Below are 21,748 nucleotides of genomic sequence, written 5' to 3' on the forward strand. Positions count from 1 at the left end.
AGACCCTATCTCAACATTTAAAACAGTGAATAAATAAATAAGATTAAAAGGGGGAAGCAAAATATAATCAGATGCTTTACTCTTAACTGAGTAGGAACTGTTTTTGCTACTTTTTGTTTTCATAAGTATTTATACTAGATACACTAATATATTTTATATATATTATTAAATTGAAGCACAAAGTTTTCCTAGACAGTACATTTAAAACAAGCTGTACAGTTCAAGTGCAAAATTTCCAATTTTTTTCCTAGAATCTCTAAATATTATCATGTAAGTAACGTAGACAAAGCAACCATTTATTTTCTTTCTTTTTTATAAATGAACAGAATAAACTTAAAATGCTGTCCTCACCACAGACTTTTTTTTTTTAAAAAACGTAGTATCACTAAGTGTGTCTAGATAAATGTTAAAGATAAACTTCGTACCCCTTGAAATGTCAAGAATCCTTTCATCGTTTTCACACACATCTCTAAAATGCATCGCAGACTTTGCCCTCTTTCTTCAGTGACTCGGGGATCACCACCAGAGAGGCCTTTCCTACTTCCCTGCTCCTGCGTGTTGCAGGATGAGACATCGCAGACTGTGGCTTTCCTGCTCTCTCTGGGCCAAACCAGAAGTCCGTGTTTCAACTCTTCCCTCACCATTGACCGGGTAACTCAGCAAGCCAAGCAATGCCGTTCGTGGTCATTCAGAAATTAAAAGCAGCTCAAGGTCAAGAGCAGACGCCCCACGGCTCTCTGCGCCGCACATTCTCACCCGAGTCAGGGAGGAACTGTGGGGAAAAGCCCACGTCACCTTCCTGACCTGCTGGCCCCCATCCTCCACCCTGCGTGATGCTCACTTGTGTTGTACGCCAGCCTGCAGCAAACCCTCTCCACGTCTGGGTTCATTTCGTCCTCACAGACACCCCCAAAGCTGCCGTTTCAGCAACCGTGTTAAAGGTAACCCACCCCGAGTAAGCTCAGTGGGCCACACATAAAAGCAAGACATGGCAGTGGGCGGGAGACGCATTAGGACAAAGGGTTTAAGTGGGAGAGAGAGGTGAGAGAGAAGAGCACAGGGAGGAAAAGAAAAACCTGAAGTATATACTTGGGAAACTGTCCAAGAGCAACCCAAAAATGAATGAATAAACAAATGAATGAATGAGAACTAAATCAACCACGTGGCATAGCTCGGAAAGTGGATTTGGGCCCCAAATTTGATTCCACAACCTACATAAAACCAAAATACTGGTGAGCATGGTGTTTGCCGCTGACCATGGCCACGATGACCACATTGCTGTCCACATCACCACGTCGACATGTGCCGGTACCAGGGGAGGCCCTGACAAAGCAACACCAAGGAGCCATGAGGGGACATGGCTTCACTCCAAGTCACACACCCAGGACTTCTAATTCCAGAGCCCAGCCCACTCAGCACAAGCGAATGAGAAACAGTTTGTTCAGGGGGATGACCGGGCCTCTTTACTTTTGATTTTTCTGTCTTAGAGAGTTCAGTATCGGGATTCAGACAGCATACTAATGCTGACAAAATATCAGTAAGAATAATGGTGATGGTAATAACATTAATTGACCGTCAATTTTCTATGGAGCTCCCTGCAAGTCATAGGTAGTATTAAGGGAGGGAAGAGCCTGGGACTCGGGGTGGCTAGGGAGAGGACTCAGTTGATAGGGTGCTTGCTTTACAAGCACAAGAGCCTGCAATCAATACCCAGAACCCATTTTTTTTTTTTTTTTTTTTTTTTTTTTTTTTTTTTTTTTTTTTTTTCGAGACAGGTTTCTCTGTGTAGCTTTGCGCCTTTTCTGGAGCTCACTTGGTAGCCAGGCTGGCTCGAACTTACAGAGATCCGCCTGCTCTGCTCCCAAGTGCTGGATTAAAGGCGTCGCCACCAACGCCCGGGCCAGAACCCATTTTTTTAAAGGCTGGGTGTGATATAGCTTGCTTGTCCTGGCAAAGGAGGGGAGGAGACAGGTAGATGTCTGGTGTTCCTTAATCTAGTCAGCCTAACCTACTTGGAGGGAGTTTCAGGTTAGTGAGAGAACCTCCTGCCGATAATAATAATAATAATAATAACAACAATAATAATAGCAGTAGTAGTAGTAGTAGTAGTAGTAGTAGTAGTAGTAGTAAATAAAAATAAAAAATTGCTGATATTTGAGGAACAACATCTAGGTTGCCTTTGACCTACACACACACACACACACACACACACACACACACACACACACACACGAGCCTAGTATCCCAAACATGGAGACAAGGACAGCAGGATCTATAGTGTTTGGATACCAGAGCAAAGGAACAGGTCCTCACTGCTACTGGGGCTTAACCCTTCCCTCTCTTGGCACAGACAAGGCTTACAGAAGGCTTGCTGGCAGGCTGGGTTTCTGTTTCAAAGCAGGAAAAAGTGTACTGCAAACTGAAAACATTTTCTTCTCCAAAATGGGTAGAAGAGGATGACATTTAAGATAATCCACAATCTGGACCCAGACTCCCTCTCCAAGCTCTTCGCAGATTTCTCCCGGGGGAACCTCCCTCCAGCCCTACTGCTCATCCGCAGCCTCTCCAATCCATAATGCAGATCTCGGCTTCTCTGTCACAGGTTGCAAACGGGTGGCCCAACTGCCAAGCCCAGCCTGCAGACGTGTTTTGTTTTATCTGTGTGTTTTGTGGTGTTGTGTTTTTTTTTTTTTTCAATGAGCCAACATTTAAAGATCTAGAGATTCATATAATTCATATTGTGGCATTTCTTGAAAAATCTCACAATCTGGCAACACGAGGCTTCATTCTCACAAGACAACAACTATTCCAATGGGGTGTCTCCTTTTGGATGAAGTGGCTGTCCTTTGCTGTGAAGTCTCTACTATTCCCTATGGCTCTGCCTCCCAGGCTACGTCAACTTCATTTACCAAACGTGCCGCCCGGTTTTTCTAATAGTAAAGAAGTATTTCTCTCCACCTATGTTTCCTTCAAATACAGACAACAGTGAGAAAAGAAGAGCTACATACTGTGAAGGAGACTGAAGAATGTCTACCATCATAGAGGTAAAAATGTAATGTGTCAATGACCTTGCCAATTCCACTCACCACTGTTTCTTGCTGGTAGTATTGCTATTCACGGCTTTGGGATGGTTTCTGTTGACCCCTCCTTGCCTGTTTTCCAACCCTTGAAACTCCTGATCGAACCTCGTCACACCTCTGCCTTGTTCCAGAGGTTTACAGAACACAGCCATAGCGTCAGTTCTTATTTAAACGCTGACACCTCTTTGTTGCTAATATACACTTTGAGGACTTGAACAGTCCCAGGTGATGACCCGTGTCCAGAGGTCACAGATATTCTGTGGAGAAGAGTTATCCACTCGTGAGTACACTTGACATTGATGGAGAGTGAGGGGAGATTTCATTCCTGCATCAATTATTTACTGGTGGATGGTGCAGCAGCAGCAGCAGGCAGTGTAGTAGCTGAGGCTGCCCTGGGAACCAAGCACAGGTCCTTTACCTACACAGTGCTTGTAGGCAAGGATGCAAAAATGCATTTTGTCATTTGATCCAACAGGGAAAGAGAAAACTACTCAGTTTTTGCTCTTTCTGGGTAACTGGCATCCAGTACCTCACTTTGGTGTGTATCAACGACCATGGGTGGTGTAGAACCCCAGGACTCATTGGCTGGTTTGTAGGAGCGACTGATTTAGGATCGTTCTAGTGTACCCCAAAACTGCAAGGCACTGAAAACAGCTGTATACTGCATGAAGGGTGCATGCCTGAGGCATTAGTGTTAATATGCTGTTAGTTCTTTGGGATTCCAAAGAGCCATTAGAGTACAACTTGACAAAGGTGGTGATTCTCTTAACACCTTTCTTCTTTTTTTCTGCCTGACCTCGATTACCACCTGTTATCTCTTCCACCCAAGCCTCAAGTATCCACAAAAACTTCCTATGGGTCTGCAATGAAGTCTGATTTCTTGTAATTCTTCCTAGGACACAGCCACTTGGATACATTCAGGGATGGATATGAATGAGTTGGTAGGGGGGAACACGGCTAGGTAAACAGAGTGTACATTAAAAACAAAGTATATTCAAGTCAGAACTGTAATGTGTGCATATAGACATTTATCATTAGAATTTCTATAAGCTCAGTGGTACAAGGTCCTTATTAATTTCTAATGTATCAGACATGAAAGACAAGATTCTCAAGTTTTTACTGATAAACAATAATTTTATCATCTGAAAAACTCTCAAAAGTTCCCTTGGAACAGTCATTTAAAAAATATTTTGATCTCATATTGTGAATGCCGTTTTCCACAGTGTGTTCTCATAGAAAACAAGGTACCAGGTACACATGTACACATCTGTTTTCTCCAAAACAAGCCCAACACATACCATCCCTCATCATCTTAGTACTTCAAAGAACTTTCACCAGAAGGCAAATGCTCTCAAGAATCTCAAATATGTGGAAAAGAAACAGAACTGCGTTGATATGTAGAATCTTTGACAACTAATAGATGTATGGAAGTCAATCTTTTTCTAATGGAAAATATTGTCATTTATTCCTAGGATTAGCAAATCCCACCACATACTGGGAGAGAAAAATGTTCCCATAATAAAAACAATAAAGAAATAAGATAGAGGGGCCTTCAACATTGACAAATGTAACATTTCTTTTTATTATTTCATGTGTATTGGTGTCGTGCCTACATGTATGTTTACATGTGTATCAGATGTGTGTCTAGAGCATTCTAGGGGACAAGATGATGGCGTTGGATCTCAGAAACTCGGGTTACAGATGGTTTTGAGCTGCCATGTAGGTTCGGGGAATCTAATTCATGTCCTTTGGAAGAGCAGTCAGTGCTCTTAACCACTGAGCCATCTCTTCAGCTCCCCGAAACAAAACACTTCTTAAGGTTTCTGTATGACTAGAGTTTTCCATTTTGCTATTTTTCTCCAAAATGTGACATTCTCTTAAATTCTACAGGGTTCAATTGCTGCCTATTTATTAAGCACCCAGGTGATGTCAATCATTTTCCAACTTGGCACATCAAATTAAACACAAAGGTTTAAGGAATTTCCCTCTATAATATCATACATGGATGATTTTTAAGATATGAAGAAGACACCAAAGTGTTTCCCCTCAGCCCATCATCTGGGGGAAATGGTAGCAGAAGTTTGGTAACAACTTGATTCAGCCATGCTTAACTCTATCAAAACCTACTTGCTCTGAAGGAATTGTTCGATTTTCTGTTTTTTTTCTCCCACTTAATAAGAGTTAAGCCACACTGCTGAACATGACTACATCTAATTCTCCTTTGTAACTACTAACACTATAATTTTCCAATAACAGATTAATCTGAGGATCTGTAAACAGCAGAGTTCTGCTTGCCTCACCTTCCTTTACAAACATTTATAAGAAGTGAATGGCAGACAACACATGTACTTGTAATTACAATTGAAAAACAAATTCTCGAACAGCTGTGGCGACAGAAAAGATTAGAGTCCGATAACGGCTTAGAATAATGAAGAGAGAGATTGTAAAGGTTCAGCTACAGGGCTGATGAGACATGGGAAGAAAGTCTGCTCTTCAAAATCCATAATCCGCATTACTCTGAAACACTAAATTAAAGCACATGTATTCTGGGAACTAGAAATGTGAAAGTTGATGAATGATTCTCAAACCGTTGACAATTTAAAACATATATCAAATCTTGTGTTTTACCAGTCATAAACTGGGAATCTGAAGATTATTTATGTAAGATATTTGAGAATATTATTTAAACTTCCTCTTAAAAAATGCTATAAATTCAAATTTGGGTACATATATTTAGGTAGCCTGATGAACATTACTCCTTTTAAATATCATATATTCTAATAGCTATAAAGTAGAGAGTTCATATTACAAATACTTTCAATTTAACATTTAAGAGCAGAAACCAGCTTTTAGATGTGTGCAGATAACTCAGAATAGGAATCTGATCACGGGGTAGTCATCTTTCGTTGCTGATGGATTGCTTCAATAAACAAGCATCAAGACAGTGGAACCTGAGACTGTAGGAAAATTTGCTATCAATTCTCACTGTGCTGTTTTATAAGCCACTTTGCTACTCTTTTTAAAGTTTTACAAGCTAGGAGCCTCAGAAGCAACAGTGCATTTGTTTAAGCAAATTAATTATACATAATAAATCTTGCTTTTATTATATTAGATTACTTACGTTTTACAATTGAAATATGCCAATTAAACAGTATTTGACTTTTTTAAAAAGTTTTTGTCTTCTATTTGATTTTACTAAATGAAACTGATAGAAACATAAGCCCATCTGACCACTTATTTTTTTTAAGGTATTTCTTAAACCAAAATAGAAGCTCTCCATGGCACACTTATTTTGACCTCTCATGCCCACATTAGACAGAATGTGCTTTCATGTTTTTAAGCCATGGCCGAAACATGTAACATGCTCCCTAGGTTAGACACATGGCCAGAAAAAAAGTTAATGAACTTTTATATGATGGTTTCAATTTTGTCTGTCACCAGTTTCTTTCCTACACAAGCTGCTGTCAGTATTAGCAAGAGGGAAAGGCCTGAAATGATATCCCCATCCCAGGGACCCCCACCGCCTACCCGATACTCTATCTAGCAGGTAGAACACTTGAGTGACTAAGGACTCCACAATTCCCAGGGCTCTGATCATCTGCACCAAAGTAAAAAGTGTCCTCCAAAGCCTTTTTTTTTTTCTTTGCCTCAGTGTTTTTGATCTTGGATTTTAAGCATTGTACTGATTTGTGCCCCAGATGTGTATTTAATGTAAAATTCCACATACATATTTGATCTGGACAAGGAATCAACTAACTGTTTAAAGGAAATGAAACCATGCCCAGCTAGCCCAGCGCTCCTTGATAGAACTATTGTGTAATAGATCCTGGGATCACAGATTAGAGGAGACTATGTAATCCTTCATCAAAGAATGTCAGCTGAGCCACAACGCTGCCTCTGCTTGATGGGATACTCTTTTAAAAGTCATAATGAGAACTTAAGAAGTATGTTACAGTCTTCCACAAAAAAATTAGCCATTTTTACAAATGATGGTTAATCTTAGAGGAATCAGAGCCTCAAATACAAAGCCTCAAGACACTTCCTTTCAAAAATAAAAATCACTATGCACATTCGTAATTTAGGTCTACTCCTAAAGCAAATTATTATGTTCTACATTTAAATTTAAATGGTAAAAAAATAGCTTAGAACGTGTACTTTAAAGGAAGATAAAAATAATAAGGAGATTCCCCTAAAGGCTTATTATTAATAACATTTTTTTCAAGATAGGGAAATATTTATACTCAGCTTTTCTCAACATCTAAAAATTTCAAAACAAATTATATAATCTTTTCACAACTTGAATGCTAACTACACAGTCAATTCATAAACCTATCATATTTAGATTAAAAGTGATGCATTAATGATTTAAGTAGTATACATTAATCTTGGAAGATAGTTAAATGTAAAATTCACCAAATTTGATATGTTAAAAATCTTACCTGAAGTACAATGAAGTTTTTAAATGCTACTTTCACCAGATGATGATAAGAAAATCAACCTGATGGCTTTGAACAGAACAAGCACTCAGTACTTTTCTTGGTATTACAATTGCCCCAAGATAGCAACATCTGCAGACTAGAGTTGGATTATTTTATTTGAAACTGCAGATAGTATTCAAAACTTAAGGGAAAAGATGTTCAGCTTCCATTATGGCCTCACTGACTAAGGGTTGGCCCAACTGGCTAGCATCATATGTGAATGAAAATTATATTAACATTATTGAAATTATATTAACCTAGAATACCAAGAATTGACATTCTTTGAAATATAACTTTAACTTTACAAATGCACTCATGGTTTATGACTTTAAATTAATAATATGAATACATATTCATCTTTCATGCATGCAGCAACTTCTTGATTATCTGTGTAGGTTGCATATATGCATAGTTCAATGATATTTTTCCAAATCTAAATGTCTAAATAATGTAAAATGTGATATGCATTAAATTAAGGTATATTCGTGATTTTGTAGACATCTAGACATACTGGATGATTTTTTTAGGCTAACTTAAAAACAGATGTGAATTTCTGTATATTTTAACCTTTTTTAATTTCTAAATTATGGACTTAAGGACATATTATTCATGTAAAGAAAAAATCTTAAGGTTCCTAGGTAATGGAAAAATGTAGTAGATAAAAACCATATGTATAAATAGTTTAAATTATCACAGTTCAGTTAAATTTTATGATGATACAATATTTGAATTTTCAAATGTGTAACACAGGTCTTCTTTATTTGAAAATATATTTTAAATAAAGGAACTATTTTTAAATCCATACATGAGTAATTTTAAAAATAAATTTAATTTTTAAAATTATATATTTTACATTACATTATTGTCTTTAAGTTAGAATAGCGGAACATACTATATATGTACTACCTTACCAATTAAAACACTACAGAAAATTAAATCAGGCTAAAAGCAAAAAATAGCAAACATTTTAAAATCATTTTATACTTTATACTGATTCAAAGTTCCTGACACAATAAAAGTTTTAAATTTAGTAATTATGAAAAAATTTTTGTTGGTAATTCAAATTACATGAGTATAGTATGTAAAAATATTCAATGTCATTGAGAGATTATATACATATTAGGACAAAAGCAATAACTAAGGGTGAACTCTGATTTCCTTAATTTTTTTTAAATCACAGAAAACATGATATGATAATCTATTTATACCTGAAAAGAGTACCTCATCTTTGAGTAACAATTTAGATTTTTGTCTAAATTAAAATTTGCTATAATTGGAAATATGCACCCTCAGGGGAAGAAAACATGTCGAAGGTTAGCTTGACACGGAAACCCCAGCTTATCACCATGTGTGGATGGCCACATCTGTTCTGTTTTGATTGTTGAGAGCAACATCTGGGCAGCTTTCTTTAAGTCTCTCCCTTTCCTGAACTCCAGTTCATCGACAGTTTCAGAGAACAGCACCCATACTCTTTTTCCTAGGAGGTTATGGTTTTTCCCAATGCTTTACCAATCATTTGGGAATGCTGAAAGTGCTATCTAAGAAGAGGAAGGCTAGGTTTTCAGTTATTTTAACCATGTCAGGTTATTCTCCTGTCGTTATTGGCCCTCTCATTAGACTCAGAAAGATTCCTATGAGAAACATTAGCTGTCTTTTCTATAAGACAAAACATGGTTATTTATACGGAAGCCTCTGTTGCTTTGTATTAGGAGGCGTTTATCTACATTTACTTCACTAAATTTTTATTTGCAATATTTTAATCTACATTTGCTATTAATAATTACACAAAATATGAAAAATCATCTGAAATACTGATTTGATTTTTTGCTTGCCTATATAAAAATAACATAACACTATTGGGAGTTTTTGTTCTTATGCCTAGGAGGAAAAGGGTTAAGATTTTCTTTTTTAAGATGGCTTTAGCTAGAAATGATTGGAAATTCTGAAAATAATAAAATTGATAGCTGTGTCTACTGCAGGGTTTTGGTGATTATTTTAAATAAAAAGAGGCCCAATGCCGAAGCTTTTAGAGTCTCTTGCCAAGTTTTCCCACCTACATGTAGATAAATTCCAAATTCCTTAATTAAAAGTATGAGCAGAGATGTTACACATTAAAAGACCATCTGGTAGACTGAAAACAAACAATAGATGTACTTTTCAATAGTTCCACTTTTATAATGATCAAAATAAACATATCCCAGTATTAATATAGAATACATGGGCTTCGTGCAAGCATATTAAAATACTCTATGCATTCCTCATTGTATGTTAAAAGTAAAATATCCAATCTTGTCTTTTCACTTTCTGTGTAACATACCTTCCAAAGTGCAGTCCATATGCATTAGCTCTCTTAGGACACCATCCCAGCACACGAATCAAACGCTGGACACAATAGAGATGCTGGAGTCGGTCTTGAATGAAGACCTCTTCTTGGGGATCACGTTGTTGTTCAAAAAGACGCCTCCTTGTGCTGATAGGGGGCTAACAATTCCAACTGTAGAATGTGATGTGAGCTTAGCTCAAGATGAAATAACTCACTCCACTTTCTTTAAAAGACAGCTTTCCTTTCCTTTGCACAGGGCGGGGGGGGGGGGGGGGGGGGGGTGGAGGCAACACACTCACATAATTGTACTATCAGAGTTGTGGCCCCAGAGCTGCTCAAAGTCTGACTGTAGGAAGACAGTCATTTCCAGGCTGCTAGGGCTTCCTAAGTTTTAATAACTGAAAGGAGAATTATCAGCATCACCTTAACTATTAATTGAGGAAATGACAGAATGATGGAAATACATTGATTAAGAACCTTATCATCAAATATAAGTGATCTTTGTGAGTTACCTCTTAATGATCTTATTAAATTATTCAAGTTCTGAGTCTTTACTTAAGTCTCTATATGGAAACTTATACTTGGCCCCATATTCATAGGAAGCACACCTATAAAATGGACTGTTAAGACATTGTCTATCCTCCATCATATAATGACTTATTCACAAGAGTCGGAATTCTTGGGTCAGTTTCAGAAAGCAGGGCTCTAATTTTCATGCCTGGTTCTAAAATCCAAATACTTCAACGTGAAAAAAATTCTGTATTAATTTTCATCTGTACTTACCTAATTGACGTACCAGTCAGAATCTGCTCTTTACATTGCTCTTCTGTGGACCCCAGTGCTGCACATAGAAAGCACTCGGACCATAACACTTTCTAAAAGGTCCTCAGATTCTCTCTTTCAACCCCTCTCTCCTTTCCTTCCTTCCTCCTCTCTCCCTTCCTTCTTTCCTTTATCTCCTTTTGGGCTTAAGGCAGAGAGACCCAGTAAACCCACTTATAAAAGAGCTGGTTATTACTAAATAATATGATAGCATTATGATACCCAAATGACATCATTCTCTCCCCTCTCCCAATACTTAATATTCCACAATGTTTGTGAATACCTTATCCAACCAATAGCATCCCGCAAAGGCTTCTATATGTAACTATGATTTTGTGCACTTTGATTTGTTAAATAATTTACTTTTCAAAAGCTATTGTCTGCTTCTGACATGTTTCAATGTGAGCTAGAAGACTGCTACCATTGTGAGGAATATGTTTAAAAAGAAAAGAAAAGAAAAATATCGTGTCCATGAACTATGATCAACTTTCAAACTCACAGAAAGAGAGTTTGCTGATATGTTACCTGTAACTTCACATATTTCTAGACTTACAGTAACTATCTATTATCTGAACAAAGTCATGGTAGTCAGTTCAGACTGCCACCTAGCACAGACTTGTTGTCAACCATCATCTCCAAGAGTTCAAGAAACTATCAGAGGCATCATTATCATCATCATCATCTCATTACTTTCAACTATCTATTCATCTGACTTATGAGTATGTTGCTTGATACTGACATTAATTTATAAGTGACTAAAGGCACAGGCTTGAGTAGATCATCATTGACAAAGTCTATGTAGCTTGATCTGACTATACAATTACCTCAGTTATTCAATCAAACTATGAAAATGTTATCAAAAACATCTTCAAATGAATGGATCCTGTCCTAGTTTAGGTGTGAGACACCTATTCATATTTGAACGTGCTTCTACATTTTCATAGTTTATATCGAAATGGGCGTCTAGGATAACACATTCAAAATGGTATTTCAAGTCCTTTATTTTAACAGCTTGAACTTTCAAATGAGTGCTTTAAACTAGAAGAACACCAATCCAATGCCAATAATCTACTGTTATCCAGAAGCTTAAAATAAAGCCAGAAGCAGAGATCCTCTGGGGACCCAAAGAGCAATATCACTACTCGATCATCGAGGGCACCACACACAGCTGTGGCTTTCTTCTGAAACCCTTTCCGTCACAGGTATAGCAGAATACTTTTCTAGATTCACGTTCTCAACTTCCAGTGTTTTGTGTCCCTGAGCCTTCAAGCAGGTAGTACAATCCGTCCTGCAGTGCAGACCAAAGTCTAAGAAAAATCTTAATTTATATTTCATAAGCCCCTGACAAAATTGAAGACAATGAGATAAACCAGAAACAAATGCAGACATCACAGTAGGGTGACAGAATTTAGCGTATATGATGGGAGAGTATCTCTCAACTTAGGAAATAAAATCATAACACACGCACGTTTCTAATTCTAAGACAGCTCTGAAATACTCAACTGGAATGCTGATGTAAATAAAAAGGGGGAGGGGATAGCCAAAAGGAGTAATGATTACCACTCATGGCTCAAAATGCCATAATCTCTTTTGATGTACAAGAGCATACTCTGATGCATACTATATTTGGGAGGAAAAGGGAGACTTTTGTTGAAAATGAATTAGTGGATTGTTTCCTCATGCTTTATCTGGTTCCCTTTTTTTTAAGATAATAATTTTTTAAAAAGCTCAAATTCGGTCCCCACAACCAAGATATTTTCATTATGAGAAGTGCCGTGTTGAAACTTTCATGAACCATCACACTTGTTTGGAAACAAATGACTTTTCAAGACAGGGAAGTATTACTATCAATCACCAACAAGTTAATTCTCCATAATAAGGCAGGTTTGGATGCAAACTGATCCATTGTGGAATACTGTATCTAAAATTGATTACAACAGCACTCAAAATGAATGCCCCCCTCCAAACCACTTCTTTGCTCTGAAACATTAATCTCAATTAGAAGGAATGCTTCATAATGGTAATGCTTGGTATAAAAAAAAGTATAAAATAAATCAGGTTTTATAAGACACAACAATTAATCAGTTTTCAGGCTAGGACATTTTTTTCTACCTCTTTTTTTTTTTGAGGCACAGAATTTCCATTAGGACTCTTAAAACAGCTGGTATCTCTAAAATTAGGTTTTAAATGTGTTCTAAAAGAGGCTTACAAGAAATAATTTTTCAAATTTGGCTGTTGAAACTTTGAAATGGCACTGTGTTATTGTACTACCTCTTCAGGCCAATGCTGCCTTCTCTGTGTGTGAGTTAACTGCTTCTCTGGACTATCACAGCCCACTTCATAAAGCAAACATGAACACAGACTTCATCTGAAAACCCAGAGGAGCTATAACCAATTGCAGATCACAGTAAAAGTATGGTTGCAAATCGTTACATTCTCAACCTGTATAAAGAAAAGTACGTTCTCGGAGTTAAAATGGACATCTGACTGTCAAAGGCAACACTGAGCTACATGTACGACAGGCTGCTTAACAGGTCTTCGTAGCCCAGCTTCAACAAAGGGTCAGACAATTCACACTGCTCCTGCACACCCTGCTTCACACCCAGAGAGTACCTCTGTGATACTCTGCACCACCCAGCAATCCAAAAGCCAAGGGCTGAAATAAAGTTTAGTAAAGAGGCAGCTGCACATAGGTTAAAATAACCACCCTTTTATAACCTAAGTTGGCTGGGTGGCACTTTTATACAGGATCTGATCACACTCTGGATTTATCTCTAGATTCTTCATCGCAGGTAAGATGAGCCTCAGTATTCCCAAATGCACGTCCACAGCTGTTGCAAAACCATCATTTTAGTACTTACAGCCCACCCCTGATTCAGTGTTTCTGATAGATCGCTCTTCTCAGGGTGATAGCCACTCAGTTCTCCCTGGTCTCTTATTTGCATGGCTCTTTTTACAAAGAGAAGCATTACTCTTAGTTCTCAGAAGCAAAGCTAAGAAAGATTAGCTTCAACTAGCTAACTGGATCATCACTGTCTCCTCTGTCTCCTTTTCAAATACATGTAAAACTTTTGCTTTATTTGGAAGCTCTGTTTCTATTCAAAGGTAAGCAACCTGATCGTCCTTTGTCTCCACCCTCATAAAGCAGGTTCCTTTCTCAAACCAGAAGACTCCTCCAAGACCAGAGTAAGACAAGCCTCCATACCTCATCTCTTCCATTCATTTCTAGAAAACACAGCTGCACAAAAACAATTCCACTTCAGAAGAATAACTATCCACAAATCTACTACAATCTGTTTCCTTTTTATTTAAAAACAGTGAACTAATGTTCATTAGAGTCAATATTCAATATGCTCTGGATTGCTAATTTTAAGGTGATTGACATGGGATTCTCATTATTTCCCAAATCCATACATACTGACATAGTTCCTTTCAAACTACATTTTCCAAAACCTGTTCAGTATATGTAAGATATATCACTGTCCTATTCAAAGGAATTACTTTGAATAATATCATATATTATTTTTAAGTTATTTAAAATAAGATATTTCCTTCAATTAAAGCAGTACTTTTTAAAGGAAAAATATTAAAATCCTCATTTTAAAAGATATGAGTGTGAAGGAAAATGCAACAGGAAGAGAGAGATGCACACACTTCTGAAATATACACTAGAATACCTAATGTCATTATAAACCCCCTAGCTTTGAAGAATTTAGGAATAATTTGTGAATGCCATGACATTTTAAAGTGGGATTAGCAAGTCTTATTACCGAACTAACCTCTTACTCTTACATAAAGAATTAAATATTTGCTCTGAATTTAGAATCAAAAATCGAAACTTTCAAGGCTCCTCCATGAACTTCACACATTAAGAAATGCAAGCCAGAAGTTTTGAATCCTAAGAGTGTATACTGGAACACACAAGGTAAGACTACCGAGCTATGCATGAAATAGGTTCTAACATCACAATTTATAAAAAATTATAATTATACAGCTATTCCTAATTCTGAACTCTGTTCTTAATTCTAGAAAGGCTACAAATATTTCTCTCAAGCAGGTATGGGGTTATGCGTCGTATTTTAAAGACAGGGGGACAGGGGAAACCAAATCAGTTCGGTTAAGCTGTAATACTACTTTAAGGGGTCCTTTCTCAAGATTTCCTAAGGTGCCATATCTCTCTCTCTCTCTTTCTCTCTTTCTCTCTTTCTCTCTCTCTCTCTCTCTCTCTCTCTCTCTCTCTCTCTCTCTCTCTCTCTCACCTGACCACGGAAGACCAAGGTAATGCCTGCACACGTTGCTTTTTCTAGTGAAAAGACCACCCAGTGTATTCTGCCAGTCTACAAATGTTTGACAAATACATGGCCAGAAGATAAGAAGTAAAAGTATGATTGAGGGAGAGTCTTGGTCTCTGGTAGCTCAGCTGCCTGGGGCCCTGGAAAAAGTACCAGGCTAGTTCTCAGAATTTCATTTTCATTTCTTCTACTCCAAAGGTCCTGGAGAACTTTTCTCTAGCTTAGAATCATAAGGACTTCAGAAAACAAATGCACTCGCTGTATTATTACCTGCTGGAATTACTGGCTGCCGTTCCTCCACGATAATAATTAACAAGTTAACCTCTACAACAGGAGAGGCAGCACGAAGGGAATTTGGATTGCACTTAGTAAGACCCTCAGCAAAGATCACACATCATTTGCCCCAACCTGAAACATCTGAAACCCCCTTTCATCAGTTGTAAAAACACGAGAGCAACTTAAGTGAGTAGCAGGCTCATCCATCTGTAATTTTTCTTTTTTTCTTTTTTTTTTTAATGCCCTGGTCAGGGTTTGTTTTGTTTGCTTTCAGTCCAGTTCAGAGTTTCCAGATCAAGTTTCAGCCGAGATCAACGCTCCACTCAGCACCCTCAGCCCCTAGTACTTCCACTCCTTGGCAACTTGGCCGCCTGGCAGTTGGGGAAGCCTCCTCTCCACTTCCCGGGCAAATGCTGACACCCCAAGGCTTCCAGCTCTCGGGAAGTCCCACCGGAGCTCTCCAGATACCTTCCCAGAGAACCAGAGATTGTGTCCCCAAACTGGGTAGCATCCCAAGAGAGAGCGAGGTCATCTACACTCCCTGCCCCTACAGGTTCCTGGGAAACCACCTTCCTGGGGGAACCCGGGGAGCCCAGAGTTCCTGAACCCTGCCCAGCTGCCAGGTGGGAGACACCGCCGAAGTTCCCACCTGAGCCGGCAGTCAGGGGTGGCAGACGCGAGGGAGGGGCGGGGACCGGAGGCCGGAACCCGGACGCCCGCCGGGAGCGCCGAGAGTCTGCCAGCTAGGATGCTCTGCCGCCTGCAGGGCTGGCCAACTCGCAGCGGCCCCTCGGAGCAGCGGTTCGAAGAGGGAAACGCGCGTCCCCGCTCGCTCCCTGCCCGCCAGCCGGAGGCCCCGGCGCTAGGACCCCAGAAAGGAAAGAGGGCGCACGGCGCCGCACTTACCGCGCTCCGCTCGCCCGCGCCGCCCGCTCGCACCCCGACCACCGCCGCCGCGTCCGCCCCGGCACTCGCCCGGCCAAATTCAAAGGCGCCCGGGCGCGGGGGAGGGGGACGGTGGAGGAGAGGGGAGGGAAGGGAGGGGAGGGATGCAAGTGTTACAACTTCCTCCGCTGCCCACGGCCGGGCGGCCCGGGGACGAGGCGAGGGGAGGGAAGCGCGCGGGCGCCAATGAGTTCACTTTCTTTTTCTCCCCCGCGCGCTCCCCCTCGCGCTTCCCGCCGGGCCCCTCCAGCCTCCACCACCGGCCCGGGTCCTCGCTTCTGGGCCAGAGGAGTGGGAGGATGGAGGAGGCGAGGGAGGAGGGAGAGAAGGGAAAGGTGAGCAGGCGAGCAGGGCGCTGTGCCAGGGAGCAGCATCCAGGACCGTAATTGTGGGCAAGGGCGGGGGACGTTCTGGGTTAGTGTGCCCGAGACCAGGCGCGTACACGTGTGTGTGTGTGTGTGTGTGTGTGTGTGTGTGTGTGTGTGTGTGTGTGTGTGTGTGTGTGTTAGAGAGAGGAGCGGAGCCTACCATGCGCTTCCCTGGTGCGGATCGCGGGAGAGCCCAATCACGGGGCGAGCTGGACCTGGCTGTGATCATTTATAATCCTTGACTCCTCCGCTACGCCACTTGTCAAGATGACAGGTACTTTATTTCTTCTTCTTCTTTATTCAAAAAATGAGATTCCCGGTTTTCTGCTTTTTTCGCTGTCAAATGGGATTTGCCGGACTGAACCACGTCCACGACGCCGCCCCTCCCTCCCTCCCTCCTCCCAGCCACGCTGGGTACGAGGAAAGCACCGAGGCTCCCATGCTGTGACCAATCAGTGTATCTACTACTCTCGCCGTGATTTAGGGGTCATCCATGAATAACACTTCATGCTGATGAATGGCTCTTGCCGGCTTTCGGCTCTGATGAGGGGTCTGCCGGCCGCTGATTGCAAACACTAATGAACTTACAGCGCCATTTGAAATTCACACGCACCAACAAAGTGCGGGGGTACGTGCGTGGGAGTCTGTCCTTTTCTTCTCCCGGGTGACCGGGAGGAAGACTTGGGGGAAGGGGCGGGTAATTGCCTTGGACTTAAGTGGAAACACTTCTCAGTGTAATCAAACCTCTAACCTTCTCAGAAAACTACTTCTCTTGATCTTCTATAGGGTGGGCATTTCGGGTCAGCTGAGTCACCCGAGGAGGTGGGAGTGCAAGACACTGCCTGGGAAGATGGATTCCCAGACAGAAGGGTGTAATTAAGGATTGCCACCCCCGGTAGGCGGCCTGTCCTTCACAGAGCTTTTCGAAAATGACCCGCGTCTTTCCTTCCAGAAGTGTCCTCTTGTCGGAGACTGAAAAGCGCAAATGACCTTCGGACTCCGGCAGGGGAGGGCTGCCTGAATACTCAGACTTCCTCGCCAGCCCCAGCTCTGCTCTGTTTAGAACAAGTGTCTGCACCCGGGTTCAAGTACCTGGACCTCCAGCCGGTACCGACTGTCGGGGGCACACTCAGCAAACCTTCAAAGCGCCCACCACCAGCAAGCACCACCCCCTTCTGCTTCTCTCTCTTCCCGCAGCCCAACACTGCCCCTGCCACAACTTGGTTTGTTTGCAGTGGGAGCGAGCGGAAAAAGTTTACCGCCTCTAGGACACTGCCACTTTGTAAGTTTCTGCCAAAACTCAACTGGGGGGTGCAGTGGGGGGGGGGATCTGTAGCCCCAGGCCCCGCCCTCAACCCTCACCCACACCCCTGGCAACGGAAAGCCCACCCTAGGAGCCTTTTTAACTGCACGAAGCTCCTTCACAGAGCGGCTTTCTGGCTCCCTGCCTCCTGCCACCTCCAGGCACCTTTCTGTCCGCGGGAGGCATGGGTCCTGCGCCTTAGAGAGGACCAGTGCTCGCATAGCTCCTTGAAGAGGAGCAGCCAGGGTTCCCTGAAACCAGCCTGGAGCCACGGGTCCAACTGAGAGTCTCCAGGCCTGGCCAGAGCTACTGCTGGCGAGTCTGGCCAGTCTCCCGCAGCTGGCGGAGGGTCCCCAGGCCTGCCCAGAGCTATGGCCGGCCAGTCTCCCGCAGCTAGTGGAGGGACCAGACTCCAGCCGAGCCCTTGGCTCCCACCTTCCACTGCGAATGAACTTTAGAGCAGAGGACCCCACCAGTCAGTACCTAATTTGTCTTGGCTGGGATCAAAGACATTTGTGTTTTTTAACGTTCAAAAGAACAAATCTAGCAATCGGATAAACAGGGAAAAGCCTGAACCTTTCTGGTATTTTCCCAAAGTTTAGCGTGGAACTCACAGAGCCTCAGTGAACTCGAATTAGAGCGTCCATGTCCATGGTGTGAGTTCCCTAAGATGCTAAGTCACTGAGTGCAAGGCTGGGCTTTGGAAAGCCTTGGCAATAAGTGAATCCGACCCGGTTCTATGAGCGTTAATGACTCAAAGACCCACAGGCACATCTTTCTGGAACAATCTAGGCATGGTACAGCCTCTTTACTGTCACATGAATTTCACACTTCAAAAAGACTAAGGCAGCAGACTCGCATGAATTACACCGTCCTGGTCCTGTCTTCATTATCGTAAGAAGTCCGTCAATTATGAATGTATGGTTCCAGATACCACAAGAGAATCAAGTAACCGCCCCCCCCAATTAGCATCCTTGACTGTGATCATAAGGAAATTCTGAGGGTGTTTTATAAATCACCTGTTTCCACAAAAACATTCTCTGAGTGTAACTTTTATAACTGTCCAAAAAGCAAAACCCCTCTCTTGTTCTTACATATGTTGATATTTAGAGTACACAAAAAAAAAACACTACCCCAACCCAAAGATGCCAAAACATAATAGCTACATGCAGGGGGAGGTGGGGAGGTACCCCAACCCCAAAGATGCCAAAACATAATAGCTACATGCAGGGGAAGGTGGGGAGGTACCCCAACCCCAAAGATGCCAAAACATAATAGCTGCCTGCAAGGGGAGATGGGGAGGGGCAGTGTTTATTTCAGCTCTTTTTTTCCTAAAAAGCCTCATTAAGGCTAACACTATTGATAAAGGAAGAAAGAAATTAAAGACATCATACGATGTAGAAAAAGTAGTAAACCTTGGAGACTGTCTCTAGCCCACTTTCCTGTGAAGTGATATTCCAAGTTTTTCATGAGCCTTCACACTAAGCGGATGCACTAAAAACCAAACCAACAAAACCCACAGATCTCTAGAACTCATCACAATAGCTCTCTCTGCCTAGTGCCAAGCTTTGCTGGTGGACAGAGCGGACAGAGGTCGTCAGCTTTTGTCTGCTTCTGCAGGGCTCATCCTGTAAGACACCCAGTGTGTATATGTGCTCATCTCTCCTCTCCTTCCCTCTCCTCTCCCCTCCACTCCTCTCCTCTCCTCTCCTCTTGTTTTCCTCTCCTCCCTAGTCTCCTTTTTTTTTTTTTTTTTTTTTTTACTCCTCTACCCTCTCCCTCCTTTTCTCAGAAGTGCCATCATTTGAGCCCCTTAGGAAATGTTCCTTGGCAAAACCAAACTGTACCAGGGCTTCTTGCTCCAAATGCATCCCTGGGAAGCAGTGAGGCGGCTGGATATGTGACCAGCCCCACTCTGCCTTGTGGCTGAGCTGCTTTCAGGGGAGGAGAGGATGGTGAATAGCTCACTTTGGCAGCAATAAAAACTGGAGTAGCAGGGAAAATATATATATATATAATATAAATATAATATATATATATATATACGTTGCTGCTTGTGTTGCCCTGCACAGCAGACTGTCCAGAGTAGCTAGGAGACTTGGTAGCCTTAACTCAGCTGGTCTGGTCCATGCAAGATGATGACAGGAAGCTAGCTGCATTAACCTCCGTCCCTTAGTCTCTCCTTGTTTCCTGTTTCCTGAGAGAGCCTTTAAAAGTGACAAGAACCTCTAGATTCCCTTTGGGGTTAGGGAGGACACACTTGGGCCATCAGAAACTGGACTAGGGTATTAAAAAACAGTCTCTTGCCGGCGTGGCGCACGCCTACCCAGCATCGGAGCAGAGCGGCGGATCTCTGTGTTCGAGGCCAGCCTGGTCTCCAAGCGAGTCAGAAAGCGCAAAGACAAGAGAAATGTCTGAAAAAAAAAAAAAAAAAAAAAAAAAAAAAACAAAAAAAAAAGTCTCTTGACCAGCTGCTGAGTCAGAGTGTCTGGTGTCCCATCCCACCCCTACCCCCACCCCATGCCAACCTCTGCCACAGGTCTGTGGCCACGTAGTGCCCACTCTCTGGAGGAGGATGCTTTGAAGGCTGTCTGCTTTCTCTTGTCCTGAGAGCCAGCCTGGAGCTAAGGGACTGGGTGGCAGCTGTTCCCACCTCCCTCTGATGGGGGAGCAGATGTCACCAAAAGGCCACTTTCTCTGTTGACTTGAAAATCTTTCAAGTCCACAGAAGGGGAGCACCGAGTCAGGCAGGTGTGGGGTTTTCTCTGGAGAGTGTAGGCAGAACTCTAATTTGGAGGTATTCTCCCCGCCTAGTCTTCCTTCTTTAACCATAAAGACCTGCATGAGGACCCACCTGCCAGGCTCAGACCGAATTGCTGCCGTGCCTCCACCTCTCCCACTTAAGGGATTCCAAACACTAAAAAACTTCCAGAAAGGACATTAACAGCAAAAGCTCAGACACTAGAGCAACCAACCCATCCCTTGAAGAAGTCTAGGAAACCCACCAATCCATAGATCTCCCCACGGGGTTATGTTTCAGACAGAATAAGGAGCAAGTGGTCAGATGGACCTCAGGAACATGTAGAACAAGCTAAAGGCTGGTGGTCCCTAGAAGACTCCATGGTCTAGGTCCCTAAAGTCTTCTTAAGTTACTTTGTAACTAGCAAACCACTTGATCTGCACTCATTCCCAGCACTAGAACCTGAACTTGATACACAAGTCTCTGAAGCAGCTATTAAGTGCCATCAGGCTGTTCTTCGCTCACAAAAATAACTTTTTTCCTTTGGCAGCTAGTCCAAGGGAAACGAAAACAAATATTTGAATTTGTTCAAAGGTTGTAGTAGAGAATATGCTCCCATTACCTCAATTAAAAGCAACCCAGGCTTCTTTCTCTCGGTGGCCACATTTTGGAGCCATGGAGGAGGCTGGTGATCAGACACTGTATCCTTTAAATTGGAGCTCGCTTTTTCCAGCGCATTATTTTGTGTTGTTGAGCTGAGTAAACAGAGCTCCTGGTGGCTTTGACCTTTGGTGTGGAGCACACATGTGTGGGGCAGACCCCGAACTGCTGATCCAGTTTTGCTAGAGCACCCCAAAGGCCCTCAAGGTCTCTGAAGGATTCTGAACAGCAAACCATCTCAGTTTCTGTTGCACTTCATATAAGTGTTGAACACATGCCATATGATTTTTTTTTTATGGAAAGATGGACTGCTTAGAATGAATAGTTACAGAGAATACCTTTTAAACTCACATTTGTTATGAAATGGGTGAGTTTCAGTAGGTAGCGAATATAGTGTATTGGTGGTAGGCGCTCAATCAAGTTTACCATGCATTAATGACATGGAAGGACAATTTTGTGAA

The 21,748-nt window shown here is 41.8% G+C and overlaps 2 protein-coding genes across 11 annotated transcripts in view; one reads left to right on the forward strand and one right to left on the reverse strand.

The window, feature by feature from the left end:
- The window catches only part of Tenm3 (teneurin transmembrane protein 3), a 727,726-nt gene that overhangs the window by 612,863 nt on the left and 93,115 nt on the right, over window positions 1-21,748 (reverse strand). The window contains exon 1 of one of the 10 annotated variants that reach the window (XM_028854515.2): window positions 16,745-16,830. The exons of the other annotated variants lie outside the window; for them this stretch is intronic. The gene's annotated coding sequence lies outside the window, so the exon portion shown is untranslated. Of the gene's footprint in view, window positions 1-16,744; window positions 16,831-21,748 lie in introns of those variants that run through there. 10 annotated transcript variants of the gene reach the window in all.
- LOC114681179 lies at window positions 16,776-19,003 on the forward strand. The gene is made up of 2 exons (XM_037211737.1): window positions 16,776-16,858; window positions 17,537-19,003. The coding sequence occupies exons 1-2, from the start codon at window positions 16,852-16,854 to the stop codon at window positions 18,169-18,171; spliced, it is 642 nt and encodes a 213-aa protein (XP_037067632.1). The 5' UTR covers window positions 16,776-16,851; the 3' UTR covers window positions 18,172-19,003.

Source organism: Peromyscus leucopus, chromosome 17 (genome assembly GCF_004664715.2).
Source record: "Peromyscus leucopus breed LL Stock chromosome 17, UCI_PerLeu_2.1, whole genome shotgun sequence".
Taxonomy (NCBI): domain Eukaryota; kingdom Metazoa; phylum Chordata; class Mammalia; order Rodentia; family Cricetidae; genus Peromyscus; species Peromyscus leucopus.